At 45.6% G+C, this 20,151-nt stretch overlaps 1 protein-coding gene across 2 annotated transcripts in view; it reads left to right on the forward strand.

Annotated features, from left to right (window-relative positions):
- Positions 1-20,151, forward strand: part of UBA7 (ubiquitin like modifier activating enzyme 7) — a 1,262,833-nt gene that overhangs the window by 45,638 nt on the left and 1,197,044 nt on the right. For both annotated transcript variants that reach the window (XM_086938795.1, XM_086938796.1), the window contains exon 3: positions 9,023-9,191. In XM_086938795.1, the coding sequence (XP_086794921.1) occupies positions 9,023-9,191 (169 nt within the window). The remainder of the gene's footprint in view (positions 1-9,022; positions 9,192-20,151) is intronic.

A 20,151-nucleotide genomic window follows, 5' to 3' on the forward strand; every position in this document is an offset into this window, starting at 1 on the left:
AAGAAAAGAGTGGATGGATGGAGAGAAGTAATGATGGATGATTTGAGAGAAAAATAAATGAATAAAAAGGAGAAAGAGTAGTATAGGTGGATAGAGAGAAAGATGGGGACAAGGATGAACTGAGGGATGGATGGGTGGATGAAGGGAGAAAAGTAGGTGGATGAAGAGAAGGAAGGAGATAGAGGGATGGTTGGAAAAGGCGAGGAAGGCTGGAGAAAAGGAAGGATGGATGCATGTGTGGATAGATGAAACTAAAAGAAGAATGGAGTGAGTAAAGGAAGAATGTACAGATGAATGAGGAAGAAAGGAATGATGAAGGGAAAGAAGGGAGACAAGGATGTATGGATGGTTGGAAAAAGAGAGAAAGAAGGAATGATGCATGGATGGATAGATAGAAAGAAGGGTACAGAGAAAGAAAGAAGGATGGGTGAATATTTGCAGAAAAAGGATGGGCATTTTCTTCTGCCTCCGTATAGCTTTTGAGCTAATTTTTTTTTAAATTGTTTCTTTAAAATAAACAATGTGTCCCCATTTTTTCAAAACGTTCTTTAGTAGTAACTCCTTGAAGATCAAAGTAGAAGCCCTGGAAGAAAGAGAATATGTAATGAGTGTCTATACATACCTACTTGGGAAACATACATTTTTGACAAAATTCTTACTTGGAGGAGAGCAATCACCATGAATGAGTGCAAGCCTCACTCGGTTGCTCATTTCTATTTTGCATGTGATTCAAAGTGGGGAGTATTTGGTTTTTATCACTGCCTCCCTGTTCAGAAAGAGGAAGGGGTCCTTCGATACCTACCTACTCCTTTGCGAATCGGTTACCACCTCCTTTGACGATTCTGTAGCCTGTCAATGATGAGTGACCGAAATTGGGGTTGCAAACTAGTATCCATAACATTCTGAATCGCAATTAAGAGGGAATGTCCTGCACAAACCCTTTCCAAATCGAGATTCAGTATGCATTCTAAACCCATTTTAGGATTTGGTGAGCACTAACTGAATCGCAAAGTGGGTTTAGTACTTACTAAAAAGCTCAGAAGTCATCTCAGCTTTTGTCTCTCCACGTGGGTCAGAAACGGCAGGAGGGAGATAAAAATTACATTAGCACATTGTTCAAAATGCTGCTTGCATTCTTGTTGTTTGACTTGTTCCTGTGCTCCCGCGCACAGGGTGTAATGGTGTCATTTGGGATATTTTGCCTAACGAGAAAAACTGGAAATTGTGTGAGATTCCATCAGTGCAAAAAAGAACAAGCATTTGCAATGCAATAGGTCTCGCATTAGGAAAGTTTGAGCTATTGGTATTGTAAATAACACATTTTTCATTTATGTTTTGTTTTTGAAAATAGCGAAATTAATAGCTTTGTCATTTACAATGCCAATAGTTATAACTTTAGCAAATGTGACACCTATAGCATTTGTAATGCAATATGTGTTGTATTTACGTGACTTAGATGTATTGATATTACAAATAACAATGGCTTTTAATTTTTTTCAATCATTAATACTTAAATAAAAGTTATTGTAATTTATAATGGCAATAGCTTAAACTTTTGTAAATAACTTTTGTGTAGATTATGTTCAGTATATTTTATTGTGACGAAAATCCAAGAACAGAAGTGAAATATTAACATCTTTTTGTTACATTTGTAACAAAGCTTGAAACATTGAGAGAACATATTTAAACCAGGTGTTGTTGAATGGTTGCACAGATTGATGCTGTGGTGGCGCTGAGTGATGTTGTGCTGGCGAACGAGTGATGCTGTGGCATTCAGTGATGCTGTGGTGGCGCATAGTGATGTTGTGGTGCCCCTGAGTGATGCTGTGGTGGTGTGGAGTGATGCTGTATGCTATGCTATATTTTTTTTTTGCTATCCTATGTTTTGTTATGTTATACTATGCTATGTTTTGCTATTCTATGCTTTGAATTGTTATGCTATGCTGTGTTTTGTTATGCTATGCTGTGTTTTGTTATGCTATGTTTTGTTATGCTATGCTTTGTTATGCTACGTTTTGTTATGCTATGCTATGTTTTGTTGTGTTTTATTATGCTATGCTATGCTATGTTTTGTTATGCTATGCTATGTTTTGTTGTGTTTGGTATGCTATGTTTTGCTATGCTATTATATGTTTTGTTTTGCTATGCTATGTTTTGTTGTGTTTTGCTATGTTTTGTTATGCTATGTGTTGTGTTTTGTTATGCTATGTTTTGTTATGTTATGCTATGTTTTGTTTTGCTATGCTATGTTTTGTTTTGCTATGCTATGTTTTGTTTTGCTATCCTATGCTTTGTTTTGTTATGCAATGCTATTTGTTGTTTGTGTTTTGCTATGCTATGCTAAGCTTTGTTTTGTTATGCTATGCTATGTTGTGTTTTGTTATGCTATGTTTTGTTGTGTTTTGTTATGCTACACTATGTTTTGCTATGCTTTGCAATGCTATGTTTTGTTATGAATGCTATGTTTTGGTGTGTTGTGTTATGCTATGCTATGTTTTGTTGTGTTTTGCTATGTTTTGTTATGCTATGCTTTGTTTTATGTTATTTTATGCTGTTTTATTATGTTATGGTATGTTTTCTTCTGATATGTTTTGTTATACTATGCTATGTTTTGTTTTGCTATGCTTTATGTTATGCTATGTTTTGTTATTCTATGCTTTGTTATGCTATGCTTTGTTGTGTTTTGTTATGCTATGTTTTGTTTTGTTATGTTATGTTTTGTTTTGCTATCATATGCTTTGTTTTGTAATGCTATGCTATGTTTTGCTATCCTATGCTGTGTTTTGTTATGCTATGCTATGTTTTGTTATGCTATGCTATGTTTCGTTATGCTATGCTGTTGAGGGTGTGTGACTGTGTGTGAGGGTGAGTGAGGGTGAGAGGGTGTGAGGGTGAGGGGGTGTGAGGCGAGGGTGTTTGAGGGTGAAGGTGTGTGAGAGTGAAGGTGTGGGAGGGTGTGTGAGTGAGAGGGTGTGAGGGTCAGGGTGTTAAGGTGAGGGTGTGTGAGGATGAGTGTGAGTGAGAGGGGATGAGGGGGTGTGAGGGTGTGTGAGTGTGAGGGGGGTGAGGGTGTAAGGATGTGAGGGTGTGTGAGGGTGAGGGGGTGCGAGGGTGTGTGAGGGTGGGTGAGGGTGAGGGGGTGTTGGGGTGAGGGTGTGTGTGGGTGTGAGGGTGAGGGGGTGTGAGGGTGAGAGGGTGTGAGGGTGAGGGTGTGTGAGGGTGTGTGAGGGTGCGGGATGTGTGAGGGTGAGGGGTGCCAGGGTGTGAGGGTGAGGGGGTGAGGGGGTGCGAGGGGGAGGGTGTGGGGTTGTGAGGGTGAGGGGTGGGGTTGTGAGGGTGAGGGGGTGTGAGGGTGAGAGGGTGTGAGGGTGAGAGGGTGTAAGGGTGTGAGGGGCTCTGAGGGTGAGGGGGTGTGAGGGTGAGGGAGGGTGACGGGGTGAGGGTGACGGCGGTGAGGGTGAGTGTGTGTTAGGTTGAGGGGGTGTGTGAGTGTCGGGCGCAGGAGTGTCCAGGCAGAATCCCAATCTCCTCGGTAGCGAAGCTAGTATCACTCTCCTTCAGAAAGACACCACCCTCCAGATGAATCAAAGTACACCAAAAAGGGTAGGTATCTCTCTAAAGAGAGAGACCAAAAACCATAGGTCAGCCAAGGTGCGGGAAGTGGTGCCAAGAGGTGCTCAATCGATTTGGATCACTGTAGTGTAGAGAGAGAAAAAGACCAATATAACAATATACGATTAGTGTGCAAAGTGATAGGAACAATAGGCTACACTCAAATATATAGGCCCCTCGCAATGTGCTGTCCCACACTCACCTGACCTGATAATTCTGGGTGCATCAAAAGAAAATGAGGAAGAACATTCAGTTGGTCTCTCTTTGTGAAAGAAAACAGAGGTATCGTTGTTTTTAGTGAAAAGGACGATATCCTGGACAACACGTTTCTTCACGCTTTGTATAAGTTTCCATAAAGCTCCATAAAGACGCTTCCTGCGTCTGAAAACTAAAAAGAGGCTTGCGAGCCTTGCAGAATGTAACCAAAGGAAGAACGCATCCTCGCGTATAAACTTTAGTGGCTGGAGGCAGAGAAACTAAACGCACCCTTTGCGTTTGTAATGGCAGCGGCTGGAGGAAATAAAACAAACGTGTTCTTCGCGTTTGTAATGGCAGCGGCTGGAGACAGGGAAACAATCCTCGAGAGCAATACGGTCTGGCGTGTTGAAATGCACACAGCAGGTGAGGGTTGTACTTGGACGCAGACTCAGGCAGTAATCAGGAGTTATATATATAAAAATCTTTATTCGGCTTATTCACAATGGAAAAACCATAAAAGACACAAGTAATATCACACATTACAGAAGTACACATATTACATAATGTTTCATATAAAATTCATTTCATGGATAAAAAAGAGTTAATAAAAAATGTGCAAGATGCCGCTCAAAATCGGCTTGACGAGGATTTTTAAAGGTTCTTTCTGTGTTTCATGATGCATTTTAAGAAACTACTAACAAAATAACAGACGTTTTCCGTTTCCAGCATTTGCAGTCTTAAGAGAGCGGGTCTGCATTGTCTCAACCCCCAAGTTCTTAATATCGGTAGTAGCCAGGTCTTTCTGTGGGCTTGATGGAATTTACAAAGCAGAATCACATGCAGGTTGGACTGTGTTGATGAGCCATCACATGGACAAGGGGGGAGTGTGGCATTCCAACAGTTTTGTGACGGAAAGGTGACCATTCTAAAAAAGGTGTTTAGCCTGAATCTTGTAATTAACATTCTTTCGTAAGTTGATGTTTGAAGTGCCAGGTACGGGTGAATGTCATAGGCTATTTGAATCATGTTTGCATGTATAACTGCCGTTTTTGAAGCGTTGGATGCAAGTCTTAAGGATTCCAGATGTCTTAATGCTTTCTGTTTGAGATCTTTTTTCGAGATGTCTGTTATGGATACCGGATCCAGGTAATAGTTCTCAAAGCCTAGATCATTAAAAAAGTTTCTAACATATAGGAGCCACTTTATTTTTGAGGAATTGTCCAAGTTCATTGAATCTGCAAGGATGGATTGTGTCAATGCATTTTTGTCTGACTTCCAGATGCGGCGCCACAACATCAACGGTTCTATTTTAATTAGGTCCTCTATGTAAGGTATGCCTAGTTCTAAGTGCGTTGCGTAGGTTGAGGTACCTTTGGGGGTGACTAATAGGAATCTTAAAAAGGCGTTTTCTGCCTTCTGAATGGGGCTGGTGTCAGTGTAGCCCCAGACTCCCGCACCATATGTTGCAATTGCCTGGCATTTGGCGTTGTAGATCTTTAGTAGCTCCACTGGTGGCCTTTTGCCTAGTCTCTGGGAGAAAGTTGTTAGAGCGGCAGATGACCTCTTGAACAAATGTGCCCTTGTGTTCACTGCTGGTTTCCAGCTAAGTTGGTCGTCTATCATGACCCCCAAATAGGGATATTGAGGGGTGACTTCAAGGTTTTGGTTATTGAGCTGTATGGGGTTTGTTCTTTTCTGCCCTCTACCAGCTGTCATTACGAACGTTTTTTTCACGTTCACCATTAGGTCTAAATTGCCCATGAAGGTCGTGTACCTACTCACTGCTTTCTGGAGTTCGCGAGGTGTTCGTGCGAGGATAACAGCGTCATCCGCATAGAGCAGGGCTGGAATCAGGCGGCGGTTTATACGTGGAAGGTCCTGAGCCCCCCCCAACATCTCCCCCTCCAAACCGTTGGTATAGAGGGAGAAGAGGAAGGGGGCCAGGACGCAACCCTGCCTGACTCCACGCCCTACGCCAAACGGCGACGTCAGCTCTCCATTTACGCCAAAGCGCACTCTGGCCGTTGCCCCAGTATAGAGCTCTCTTAAGAAGTCCAAGAGGGGTAGGTCTACTCCCAGTTGGGCTAGGACCTTCCACAGCTTTGCGTGCGAGACGCAGTCAAAAGCTGCGGATAGGTCGACAAAGACCATATAGATCTTAGTTGGAATGGCCTGGGTGTATTTGCCCATTATTAGGGTGAGGTTAAGGACCTGCTCTAGTGTGCCAAAGCCCTCTCGGAAGCCGAATTGGATGTCAGAGATTATGCCTTGATCCTCACTCCACTGCTGAAGACGCTCTAGAATCACTCCCCCCACTACTTTCCCAAGCGAATCCAGCAGTGAGACTGGCCGGTAGCATTTTGCATCTTGGCGGTCCCCCCTTTTAAAAATGGGGACCATTATTGATTTGGTCCAAGAGGTTAAAATTCCCTCATTTGCGGCCGCTGTACAGACTCTAGTTAGAATGGGGGCCCAGAGATCTAGGTTGCTTTTAAAGAAGTCCACTGGGACCCCGTCGGGACCTGGTGCCTTGCCTGGTTTACTGTTCTGCAATGCCTCCAAGAGATCTGGGATATCAAAAGGAACCAGAATAGGGTACTGGGCCTTTGGGGGTAGTGGGTCTGTTGATGAGGTATGATATCAGGAGTTGCCGGCCAGGGGACAAGCCGCCGTAGGAATCACAGCGGCAGGATTAATAAAGTCAATAAAGTTTTGTAGGACGGAAAAAAAGGAAAGCCAGCGATGGTAGCTCGGCGAGTTCGTCGATGCCGTGGAAAAGGGGCTGGGAGACTCCGTGAAATCACTGGCGGATTGCAAAGCACAAGAATAGGGAATAGCTCGCTCACAGTTCTTCGAGGAATTCACAGGTCACAAGGCAAGATACCGGCAGAAGTTTCAGCAAGGTCTCAGGAGAGGTTAGTCAAGAAAACCAAGCGTTGCCATGTTTGAAAGGAGAGATTAAGTACCTCCATGAAATCATATGACTAGTTTCCAAAGCAGTATGGAACAGCACATTACCTCTCTCTAGTGGTGCATTCTGGGCTATGTAGTGCTTCCTGCCCTCTAATCCTAACAGTGAGGGTGAGGGGGTGTGAGGGTGAGTGAGAGGGTTAGTGAGGGGGTGTGAGGGTGAGGGGTGTGAGAGTGAGGGGGTGTGTGAGGGGGAGGGGTGTGGGTGGGGGGGTGTGAGGAGGTGTGAGGGTGAGGGGGTGTAAGGGTGAGTGGGAGTGGGTGTGAGGGTGAGGGTGAGAGGGTGTATGAAGGTGAGAGGGTGTGTGAGGGTGAAAGGGTGTGCGGGAGTGAGAGGGCGGGTGACGGTGAGAGTGTGGGTGAGGGGGTGTGAGGGTGAGGGTGTGAGGGAGGGTGAGGGGATGTGAGGGTATGTGAGGGTGAGGGAGGGTGAGGGTGTGTGAGGGTGAGAGGGTGAGAGGGTGCGTGAGGGTGAGAGGGTGGGTGAGGGTGTGTGAGGGTGAGGATGAGGGGGTGTGAGGGTGAGGGTGTGTGAGAGAGAGGGGGTGTGAGGGTGAGGAGGTGTGTGAAGGTGAGGGGGTGTGAGGGTGAGGAGGAGGGTGAGGGGGTGTGAGGGTGAGAGGGTTGTGAGGGTGAGAGGGTTGTGAGGATGAGGGGGTTGTGAGGATGAGGGGGTGAGGGTGAGTGAGGGTGTGTGAGGATGTGTGAGGGTGAGAGGGTGTGAGGGTGTGTGAGAGTGAGGAGGGGTGAGGGTCCGAAGTAAATGGTGGCAGGGCAGACATCATAAGACTGAGAGAAGAGACTGCATCATGACTGCGTTGGTCGGTTTCAGAATCAGGAGGGGCAGAGTCAGCACAGTGTGCGAGGGATCAACGTGTCAAGGAGCAAAGCATAGTGGATGTAGCATTGCAGCTAGCAAGTCGAGGGTTTTCAAGCTGAGTGTCCCTAGAGAGATTGCAACACAGCAACAGCATTTGAGGAGCAAGACTACTGTAAACAAGCACGGTAGGCTTTCACTTTTGTCCAGAAAAAAAACGAGAAAGGTGCAGAGAACGCCGAACAAAACACGGCTTCCCCGCGAAATGGATGCAAAAAATCCCAAGCTCTCGGCATTGCTGTGGCGGGGGGGCGGGGGAGCGGGAGCGCATTCCTTTGAAGTCTGATGGGGGGGCGGCTTCGAAGCGGATTCCTTTGAAGTCTGATGCCGAGGCTCAGACAAATGGTGGTGTGCGAGCGGCTTCCTTTGAAGTCTGATGCCGAGGCCGATGGTGTTTGATGTGCACGCGCCTGCCTCGCACGCCTGCCTCACATGAACTGTATGTGATCCGCAGCTAGGTAGACTTTTCGGACTGCTTACTATAATGTCACCTATTCAATCCCTTACGAGATAGAATAGTTGAGACCTAAAAACGTGCATCCTGGTGCACCCAGCGCATCAAGTTGTGTTAACTAAAATGTCAGGGCAGATTGTAAGCGTTGTAACCCGCAGATCGGCCTACCTGGCTCCATTGTCCCTTATTCAACACTCATTCTTAGGTCGAGCCTGGGCAGCGCATGCGCTGCTCTGTGAACCATGCTGTATTCAGGTATGGACTTTAAGCTCCGTCCACTCTCTGCCTATATTTTTCATTGGTTTGTGTCATTGTCCTTTGTAAATGTTGGCTTCTGATTTGTTGATAGGCTTATTAGTCCCTCTTTAGTACCTACCTGGCTTCCGTTGTTACCTCCTATGAGGACAGGCCCTTTTACATCTGTCCTATCTCGGGAGCTTTCATTAGCATTTTGGAGAATTTTTTCGTTAATTAATGCACACAGGACTCACGGGATGCCAGCTATGGTGGCCGCTTCTAATGTGTTAGCAGCACGCCATGCGTGCTTTCACTGTGACTGCCGCACCCCACCCTAAGTTACAAGTTTATTTATTATGATTTGGGACTCCAAAGAGTTCCACATAAAGAGAAAAGGATACATTCAAAAATCGACATATCACTCCATTAAAAGAGGAATTTTCCCCCATTCCGCTCCAAAGACACCAAGATCATCTGCAGCATACAGATTGTAACAATTTTAATTAATTGAACAATAAAGAGTCACATTGTCTACAGGAACTACTATAACATCCCAGGACACACACATTAAAACATTTGTGCAAGTACCTTGGTTCTCCTTTAGCATGAAGAAACATTGCAGTCACACTGAAATATCTGCTTTACGGTAAATATCTGCACTTTGGCATTTTTAGGTATGTTCTCGGCCATGATGCAATGAAGAGAATGGCAACCTCAGATGTACTGATTTCAGGGATGAAGGGCCTGGGAGTGGAGATTGCTAAAAACGTCATCCTGGCTGGGGTCAAGTCTGTCACCGTCCATGATGAAGGCAATGCACAGTGGAGTGATCTTTCCTCCCAGGTACAGTAGAGGAAGCGAGATGTGTAAGAAATGCATGGTGTGTTATGTTCACTGGCTACAGGTTGGTGATGGAGTAGAACTATGTGGAACAAGGTACGTGGTTTCTTTCTTGACTTACGGCTGTCGTACTTCACAAGAAACATGCAGGTTCAATAATATCCCTCAATTGTTTTTCAAATCCTCAGAATCAATACCTCTCACTTTCACCCAAATGCACACAATCACCTTCACAGCTCTATTGGGCTCTGGGATTCCGCAATTCCTTTATAAATACCTTGAAAGATAAACTCACTGGAACCCACCACAAGTATCACAATTTAAGAATTCTTTGTGCTCTTGTCTTTTTCAAGCCAAACCATTCACATGATGCACCATCCCACAAAAAGGACACAACTCATAAACTCATTAGCTCTTTCCCCCTGTCCTCCAATCTCTGCACTATACTAGTCACCATGCAGTATCCTTTCACTTCACATTGGACAAACGATTCACATGGGACAACTAAACGCAGCCACTGTAGTTTAGAATCACCTTAGTTAAGTTCCCATCCTTCTGCGAGGTACATCCAGAAGTTAAGAGGCACTAAAGGACAAAATATAAACAAAAGACTATGTCCCAATCAAAAGTCAAAAGCATACTGTGATCTCATTACTCTGATAGACTCCCAACACAAACATTATAGCACAAAAACAGCCAGTGTAGCCCATGCCAAACATCAAAGTAATGTTTTTTTATAAATAATTTTATTGGGTTTATACAAAAAAATGCATTCTAGTAGCAGCTAGCAAGTTAGACAATACACATGCATTATACACTTTCAGACTGGATGATCATGTACCCAAGCTGCTTAGTCCTAAACCATAGAAATACCACCATTTGCCTCAAATCTTGACATGTGTTTGAGGATACCCCCTAGCTCTGTAAATGTGTTCTTCTTGGACGCACCAATCCAGGCCCCAACGCCCCTCAGCGAGTGCAGGGGGGTGGGAGGTAGGAAAGACCCACCACCTCAGTGCGATGTCTCTCTTCACCAACAGGGTGGCCATGCCCACCATGGTGCCTTTGCCCCTTGTACTGCCGCAAAGTGCTATTCCACTCCAGAAGTGATTTGCAGGGTCTAAAAAAGCACCACTCCTGCACAGTGACATCTGTTCCTTTCTTTTTGCGCCTCTGGGTGCAGATACGGATCTTCTCTTCTCTTCGAGACTACTTTATGTCAGATATTTTTCTCTCAAATTGGCAACAGTGTTCAAGGATGTCACCCCCTAAGATGACGGGTTTCAAACCCTGTAAGGCCTGCGCCAACCGGTGTCTTTGACAGATCCCCACCAGGTTTGCCTGTGTTGTCTTGAGTTGAGCCAGGACTCCAAGACCTGTGGAGACTGCACGTCAATAGACCTGAAGGCCTTCAGGGAACACAAGGTGAAACTCTACATCCCCAATCATAAGAAGATGCAGCGTCCAGACCGCTCCAAGTCGAAAGCTTGTTGGCACTCCTGTTCCCAGAGTCGACAGAGCCACTCAAGGCCGGTTTTCATTGCTCTCCAAATCCTCAGATAAGCACAAAACACATAAGAAGTGGGACCAAAGTTCTGCTCCTTTTTTGCATTCCCACTCCCCTGATGAATCGTGTGGGCAGCATCAATGGTCCCATTCCCTCTACAAAAGCCAGCTGATTTCAGAGCAGATTCCGCAGCTGGTTCTGCCTCAACCAGAGTTCCAGGGGCCTTCATCCAGGCTGTGCCAAATCATAGAGTTTCCCTCATCTGTGCTCCAGCTCTTCAGATCTCTTCCGACTCCCTCTGGCATGCCTTTGCCCCCACTGGGCCGAGAGGCCTAATCCCTAGATTACCGTCCACGGGTTCGTCCAGCTGGACCCTCTAAGCCACTTCTTCCCTTGTCTCCAGTACTGACGCTGCCACCACCAGCACCTACACCAGATCAGGGTACATTGGCACCGATTTCACTGCTTGAAAGGTGGCCCGAGTATTCAACACCAACTTGACTCCGGTCTGAATTTGACTGAAGTCCTAACCATGTACGAACAATATTTCTACACTTGCCTTACCACCAAGTAGGCAGCACTCATTGCATTCTCTTCTTGGTATCGACTCTGACAACAATCCTGACAAAGGTGATGGGTTCACTCAGCCGAATACCAATGACAATTGGTATGAGGTCTTTTAAGAGGCTAGTGGGCTGGACACCTCCCCAGAGTCAGCCCTCTCATCTCCTGGCCATGGAAGAATCTGCGTCCTTTGCCATGGTTATGGGTAGGGCTGACCTTCAGCTCCTCACTATGGAGGTGAAAACCAACATCCTGGCAGAAGTCCTGTAGCCTGGCCAGGCGGCTTCTGAGCCTCTCCTACCTTTTAATGAGGCCTTGACTGAAACCCTACTAGGGGCCTTGTGCTAAGGCTTGTTTCAGATCTTTGGGTAACCAGCAAATTGCCAGACGCCATCACCCTGCTCCTGGCGACCCAGCCATCTTGTTGTAGCACCCTTCTCCTGAGGGCCTCGTGTTGCAGGCCTCCATGAGCTGGACCAACCCCAACACTTTTCCTACCTCTCCCCCTAATGCGGAATCCAAGTGATTGGAGATATTCAGTAACTGAATCTTTTCATCTGCCAGTTTGGCCCTATGATCCATTAATGCTTCCTGCTTGCTAGGCCACTACACTCATGTCCTCTAGGACTATGTGGCACAATTCCTCCCAGGTGTTCCTGAAGATCTTCACCCTTTTCTGTCACAGGGTATTAAAGATAGGTGTGATGCGGCCAAGTTCACAATTCCTTGTGGCTTGGACACCGCCAACTCCATCAAACTGGCTAAAGGCATCTCTGTGGCCATTTGTCACCATGCGTGGCTATGTTCTAAGGGGTTCTCTGGCAATGTCCAGTCCTCCCTGATGGACATGCTGTTCAATGGTACTCACCTGTTGAGGGACAATGCTGATTCTGTCCTTGAATGCTTCAAGAAGAGTAGGGTTTTAGCTCACATTCTGGGCCTTTTTACCCAGCGTCCCCAGCAGCTCTTTCAGCATTTTTTACGTGGCTTCAGATGAGGCATTCCTTACTGCCAGCCTCTCCCTCCCCAGCAGTGACCCAAGCAGTTTCACGGGGGTGCCATGGGTGGTGCTCACTTCCCGTGCGGCCAATGTCAGTGCGCTGCTCAGTCCACCACCCCACCCGTCAAGCCTCTTTAGTGTACCCTTACAGAGTCACAGCCACCCGTTGGGAGGCAAAATCCACCAATTCTATCTGTGTTCCCCAGAGATCACATCAGACAGGTGGGTACCTCAAATTGTCAAAAATGGTTATGCCCTATCCTTTGTTTCTTCCTTGCCTCACCTCCCACCATCACCCCAGCGGCTGACTGAGGACCATCTATCCTTTTTGCGGCAAGAGGTGCAAACCCTTTTGGCCAAAGGGGCTATTGGGAGAGTGCTGATGCCAGAAGTCGGATGAGGGTGTTATTCTTGCTACTTTCTGGTGCCCAAGAAGAACCAAGGTCTTCGGCCTATTTTAGACCAGCGTCCTCAACGCCTTCCTCCGGAAATAGAAATTCAAAGTGCTCAGATTGGCCCAGGTCTTGTCTTCCCTCGACCCTGGAGACTGGATGGTTGTGTTGGACCTGCAAAACACATCCTGCAGGCCCATTGGGTTACTTGTGGTACGTAGTAGGACAAGATCATTTTCTGTTTGTTTCTGGCAGCACACCTTTCTTAGGTCAGGGGTGCCAGTCTTCCCTTACCTCAACAGTTGGCTGTTGTAAGCGGGCTTGCCTCAAGCAGTCGTCCTCCACTTCCAGACTACAGCAAACGTCCGGACACATTTGGGGTTCACTATGAACATGCCAAAGTCACACCTGACTCCGGGAGCCAACCCTGTGCCAGGAGGCCATGAACCTCTGGAAATGGCTGGACCACCAGGGAATTTTCCGAGTGGTGAACCACCTGCAGGATAATTGAATGCCAGGGCAGATGAGCTCAGCCATCAGCACCTAGTGGATCAGTGACAGTTATATCCAGAGGGGGCACAAAACCTCTTCAGAAAATGGGGAGAACTTCCACTCGATCTGTTCATCACTGTCTAAAACGTGCAATGTCAGGGCTTCTGTGCATTGGCGTTTCTAAGGTCTCTCTTGTATGATGACGTGTCCCTCCTCAAGTGGAACTCGGGACCCCTGTATGTCTTTAAGCCAATACCACTCCCTCCCAGAGTTCTCAAGACGATCAGGACTGACTGGTCCCAAGGCATCCTAGTCGCCCCAGAAGTAGCACAGAGAGTGTGGTATCCAGACTTCTAGGCTTGAGCATCTATCCTCCGATCAGTCTGCCCCTTCAGGGGGATCTGCTGTCACACCAGCAGGGCAAGGATTTCCATCCAGCTTTTGTAATCTCCACCTTCATGCTTGGAGATCGAGCTGCAATAGCTGAACTCCTTCGACCTTCCTTCAGAGGTGGTAGATGTCATCTTGACAGCCAGGCATCTCTCGACAAAAACTGTATATGCCTGTTGTTGGGACAAATTTGTGGCTTGGTGCAGTACTCAGTAGATAGACCTCTTCCAGGCACATTTATATGACACTTTGGCACTGGACACAGTTAAAGGGTACCATATCAGTCCTCATAGTCTAAGTCTTCAGTTTTTGTGCGCCTTTTGAAATGTTTACAGCATCTTTCCCCATCTCCATTTGTCATGCCACGGTGCGACCTTAACTTGGTCCTTGTATTTCTTATGAGCACTCCCTATGAGCTGCTTCACTGCAGCTCCTTGCGGATGTTCACCCTCAAAACAGTGTTCCACAACACCATAACATGGGCACGGCATGTGAGTGAGCATCGGTCTCTCTGTGTCAATCTGCTCACCAGAAGGAGAACACTCTCTCACTGGATCATGCTCTGCATTAAAATCATATTGGTTAAAAAGCATCCCAATCAAGGACTGCGTGCTCTCTCACCCAGGGCCAAAGCTGTTCCCTCTACATTGGCATGTGGAGTCCATCTCCTGGACATTTGCCAGACTGCTACGTGGGTGTTCCTTCATATATTCACCAAGCACTATTATCTGGACACTCAGGTTCGCCAATAGGGGCATTTTGCTCAATCGGTCCTACAGGACTTACTGGTTTCGGGTCCATCTACAGACCCACCTCCAAATATGTACTGCTTTAGTATCTATTCTAAAGGTGAGGTATCTGTGGATAGAAATTTATATCAGACAAGCACTGGCGTTGCCAATAGGTCTCGCAGTAGGAAAGTTGGAGCTATTACAATTGCAAATAACAATGCCTATTATTTTTGTTTTCATTTTAAAAACATAAAGGGCTTTGTCATTTACAAAACCAATAGCTCCAACTTTCCTACTGCGAGACCTATTGTGCACTGCACAGTGTGGGTGTGAGTGGCGTTGCGTGGGTGAGTGGCGTTGCGTGGGTGAGTGGCGTTGCGTGGGTGAGTGGCGTTGCGTGGGTGAGGCGTTGCGTGGGTGAGTGGCGTTGCGTGGGTGAGTGGCGTTGCGTGGGTGAGTGGCGATGCGTGGGTGACTGGCGTTGCGTGGGTGAGTGGCGTTGCGTGTGTGAGTGGCGTTGCGTGTGTGAGTGGCGTTGCGTGTGTGAGTGGCGTTGCGTGTGTGAGTGGCGTTGCGTGTGTGAGTGGCGTTGCATGTGTGAGTGGCGTTGCGTGTGTGAGTGGCGTTGCGTGTGTGAGTGGCGTTGCGTGTGTGAGTGGGGTTGCGTGTGAGTGGGTTTGTGTGTGTGAGTGGCGTTGCATGTGTGAGTGGCGTTGCATGTGTGAGTGGCGTTGCATGTGTGAGTGGCGTTGCGTGAGTTGCGTTGCGTGTGTGAGTGGTGTTGCGTGTGTGAGTGGCGTTGCGGGTGTGAGTGGGGTTGCGTGTGTGAGTGGCGTTGCGTGTGTGAGTGGCGTTGCATGTGTGAGTGGCATTGCATGTGTGAGTGGCGTTGCATGTGTGAGTGGCGTTGCATGTGTGAGTGGCGTTGCATGTGTGAGTGAGTTGCGTTGCGTGAGTGAGTTGCGTTGCGTGTGTGAGTGGTGTTGCTTTGTGTGAGTGGTGTTGCTTTGTGTGAGTGGCGTTACATGTGTGAGTGTTGTTGCGTGGGTGAGTGTTGTTGCGTGGGTGAGTGGCGTTGCGTGTGTGAGTGGCGTTGCGTGTGTGAGTGGCGTTGCGTGTTTGAGTGTCGTTGCGTGTGTGAGTGTTGTTGAGTGGCGTTGCATGGGTGAGTTGCGTTGCGTGAGTGAGTTGCGTTGCGTTGCGTGAGTGGTGTTGCTTTGTGTGAGTGGCGTTGCGTGGATGAGTGGCGTTACATGTGTGAGTGTTGTTGCGTGGGTGAGTGGCATTGCGTGTGTGAGTGGCGTTGCGTGTGTGAGTGGCGTTGCGTGTGTGAGTGGCGTTGCGTGTGTGAGTGTCGTTGCGTGTGTGAGTGTTGTTGAGTGGCGTTGCGTGGGTGAGTGGCGTTGCGTGGGTGAGTGGCGTTGCATGGGTGAGTGGGGTTGCGTGGGTGAGTGGGGTTGTGTGGGGGAGGGGGGGCGGGGGAGAGGCAAGCAGGGAACAAGTTGAACAAGTTTTAAAAGGAGACGAAACTGAAAGCCTTTGAAGTACACAGGCATGCTGTGACGGAGGTGTGAGAGGTTTGGCAGGGATGATGTAATGCACATTATGTGCGTGTATCCTGAGGAATAAAAGAATGCTTGATAGCAGTTATTGTGTGGCGTAAATCATCTGAAAGCTCCTGGGTTGGGAAGACGCTACACTTCCCTGCAACATGTCACACCTTTTATACAAAAGGACCATGCATGCTTGTATTTTTTTGGTTCATATGTAAAAGGTTGAAGGCAAACTAAAAGCCAATGATGCGCAACGCAGTTATTTAAAATACCGGGACTAGTTGAAGGTATTACACGTGGCATTTGGTACGCTTGGCAGCAACTCATCATAGCCGATGATTGAGGTTTGAAGAGAGGAAAGAAAATTTCAAGTATTAACTAATACATTCAAGTTGCATGCGCTCTCATAATACACCTTCAACACATGAGTTTCCTTATTCTGGCCAGTGCGACGCATTAACTTTAAGAAAGGCGCTCTCCCATGTCTGGATTGCATCTCCCAATTGGATTGCAATGATACAGTGGACTACATTTCCCAAAAGATTGTTAGTGCCAAAGTTAACCTTCAGGGAAGAGAAAACAATGATCTGTTCTCTTCTTCTGAGTTACTTTTCCACAGAGCGGGCACTTTAGACCTCGTCGAAGAGAGTGTCTAGGAACACTTATGCCTCCAGACCACAGAGGGCATAGCGATCACATTTCGTGTTCAAAAAGGTTCACCTACAGATTGGAGGCGATGTCCAATGTCCGGCATACATTTCCCAGAGGGCCTTGCGAAGCGGTAGGTTCACCGCTAGAGAAGAAACTGTCTATTCATTTGCCACAATAGATGTATGCCATTGTGTAGCGAGTCTCTCTTCAGAGATAACGTATGGCATACATCGCTTAGAGTATAGTGAGGTTACACGCCGTCTTATGTTACAGTGCTGCTTGTGTTTAGTCTACAATACCTAGAGTGCTGATGCATGCTCCAGCAGTGTTGTGTAACGGGCGTATCAAAATTAAGAAACTACAATTTCCAGCATGCCTCAGTTGCAAAGAAGCTGAGAAGTGTTTTACTTACCATCGAAAAAATAAAAACAAGCGTTGGCAAAGCAGGCAAGTCTTCCGAGCTGAAAGTGAAAGCAGCCCTCGGGATGCATGCTCCAGCAGTGTTGTGTAATGGAGCGTATCAAAATTAAGAAACTACAATTTCCGGCATGCCTCGGTTGCAAAGAAGCTGAGAAGTGTTTTACTTACCATCGAAAAAATAAAAAAAAGCGTTGGCAAAGCAGGCAACTCTTCTGTGCTGAAAGTGAAACCAGCCCTCGGCATTGCTGTGGTGGGGGAGGGGGGGGGGGGGCGGGGTCGAGGCAAGCAGGGAAAAAATTAAGAAACTACAATTTCCGGCATGCCTCGGTTGCAAAGAAGCTGAGAAGTGTTTTACTTACCATCGAAAAAATAAAAACAAGCGTTGGCAAAGCAGGCAAGTCTTCCGTGCTGAAAGTGAAAGCAGCCCTCGGGATGCATGCTCCAGCAGTGTTGTGTAACGGGGCGTATCAAAATTAACCCCTTGGACGCTCATGACGAGCTCAGCTCGTCATGGTGTACACCTCCATACACTCATGACGAGCTGAGCTCGTCATGAACAATGGGTTTTTAAAAAAGTCAGCGCACAGCAGTAAAATGAGCCCGCACGCATGGTGTTAAGAAACTACAATTTCCGCCATGCCTCGGTTGCAAAGAAGCTGAGAAGTGTTTTACTTACCATCGAAAAAATAAAAACAAGCGTTGGCAAAGCAGGCAAGTCTTCCGTGCTGAAAGTGAAACCAGCCCTCGGCATTGCTGTGGTGGGGGAGTGGGGGGCAGGGGAGGGGCAAGCAGGGAACAAGTTAAACAAGTTTTAAAAGGAGACGAAACTGAAAGCCTTTGAAGTACACAGGCATGCTGTGACGGAGGTGTGAGAGGTCTCTGGCAGGGAACAGAGGGCCTGGCCGTGAAGCAGGGGGCGGGGCAGTGCTGGGGAAGCCTGTGGGAGGGTGATTGATGACTTTGATGTGGGGAGGGAGGAGAGCCTTTTGCGAGCCTGCAGGAGAAATGCTGCCGATGCGCGTGCATGTTTAATCACGTGGTTCACGTGAACTGCATGAAAACCGCGGGGCTGAAAGCCCTTGGTTTGACGATGATTTTCGCCTCTTGAATTCTCGCGAGACCTAAAAAACAAGTTGCATATCTTCGGTAATGCTATTTCTGAATGTAAACAGACATAATATCGAATCCAAAATATAGACTGGACATAATATCGAGGAAAAAATATAGACTAGACAAAATATCGACCAGACATAATATAGACTACAAAAATATCGAGGTATATCGATATTAATAGCCAAAATATCGAATCAAAAATATAGACTAGACATAATATCGACTAGATAGAATATAGACAAAAGAAAATGGAAAATAAGGTAAGTTTTTACTAATTTTTAATAATTGTGTAATATAAATCTGTAGCGGGTAGTGGGTTTATAGGGGAATAGGGTGGGAAGTAATTTAAATATAATTAAATAATTATGTAATTATTATTAATAATTTAAAAAAAAAATAATAATTGGTAATTAAAAAAAATAATTGGTAATTAATAATAATTGATTAATTGATAAATAATTAATTTATAGTAAATTAGTTTCAGTAGCGGGTAGTGGGTTTATAGGGGAATAGGGTGGGAAGTAATTTAAATATAATTAATTAATTATGTAAATAAATATTAATTGTAAAATAATTAAAATAGTTAATTAAATAAAAAATAATAATTGATTAATTGATAAATAATTAATTTATAGTAAATTAGTTTCAGTAGCGGGTTGTGGGTTTATAGGGGAAAAGGGTGGGAAGTAAAGCAATAATTAATTAATTAATTACGTTAATTAATTAAAGTGTTTAATTAATTAATAATTGTCCATGAAATTAAAAATTAATTGGTAAATAAAAGTTATTGGTATAGGAAATTAAATTTGCTTGGTACTAATATTTCTATAAATTATAATTAATTATGAAGTTTTGCCTTTTTATAATGTTGCACTCACTGGAGTGGGAATAGTAATTTTTACCCCTACGCTATCCAACGCTTTCCCTACTGTAGCACCCACTGGAGTGGGAATAGTAATTTTAACCCCTACGCTATCCAGCGCTTTCCCTACAGTTGCACCCACTGGAGTAGGAATAGTAATTTTAACCCCTACGCTATCCAACGCTTTCCCTACTGTTGCACCCACTGGAGTGGGAATAGTAATTTTAACCACTACGCTATCCAACGCTTTCCCTACTGTAGCACCCACTGGAGTGGGACTAGTAATTGTAACCCCTACGCTATCCAGCACTTTCCCTACTGTTGCACCCACTGGAGTGGGAATAGTAATTTTAACCCCTACGCTATCCAACGCTTTCCCTACTGTTGCACCCACTGGAGTGGGAATAGTAATTGTAACCCCTACGCTATCCAACGCTTTCCCTACTGTTGCACCCACTGGAGTGGGAATAGTAATCTTTACCCCTACGCTATCCAGCGCTTTCCCGCGCTTTCCCTACTGTTGCACCCACTGGAGTGGGAATAGTAAATGTTACCCCTACGCTATCCAACGCTTTCCCTACTGTTGCACCCACTGGAGTGGGAATAGTAAATTTTACCCCTACGCTATCCAACGCTTTAGCTGTTGTAGAATTCACTACAGTTGTTACAATAAATTTTAACCATTTTGCTATGCTACGGTAAAATTATTATATATGTTTATTTAATAAAAATTTATTTTATATAAATATATATGTATTATTTTTTTATACTTTTTTTAATTTACAATAAATATTTATTAATATAACATTAATGTAATAATTTTAAGTAAGTTTATAATAAATATATTTATTATTACATTAGTTTTAACTTAATTTAAAGACATTTAAAAAAAAACGATATTTTTACAGTCTATATTTTAGTAACTCGATATTTTAGAGTCGATATTTTAGTACTTACCTGTTTAAAGATAGCCAGTCGATATTTTGTCCAACGATATTTTATCAACGATATTATGGCAACTCGATAATTTTGAGGTCGATATAATTTCAGTGATCCATTTCTGATAGAGACTCTATGTAGATGCCTCACCGACCTACCTATCCTCACTGTTCCGTGAATTGGGCTCTATCCATTAATAGGATCTCAAGTTTAGAATCTGCACACTAATCATGCCAATTTGCTATTGGGAGCTCTGCATCTGGAGGTGCAGACGCTACCAAAAGCTACTGACACAGTCCATGGGAATGGCATGTATATAGGCTCCGCACATCATTTCCGGGGCGGAACA

This window comes from Lissotriton vulgaris, chromosome 9 (genome assembly GCF_964263255.1).
Source record: "Lissotriton vulgaris chromosome 9, aLisVul1.2, whole genome shotgun sequence".
Classification (NCBI taxonomy): Eukaryota; Metazoa; Chordata; class Amphibia; order Caudata; family Salamandridae; genus Lissotriton; species Lissotriton vulgaris.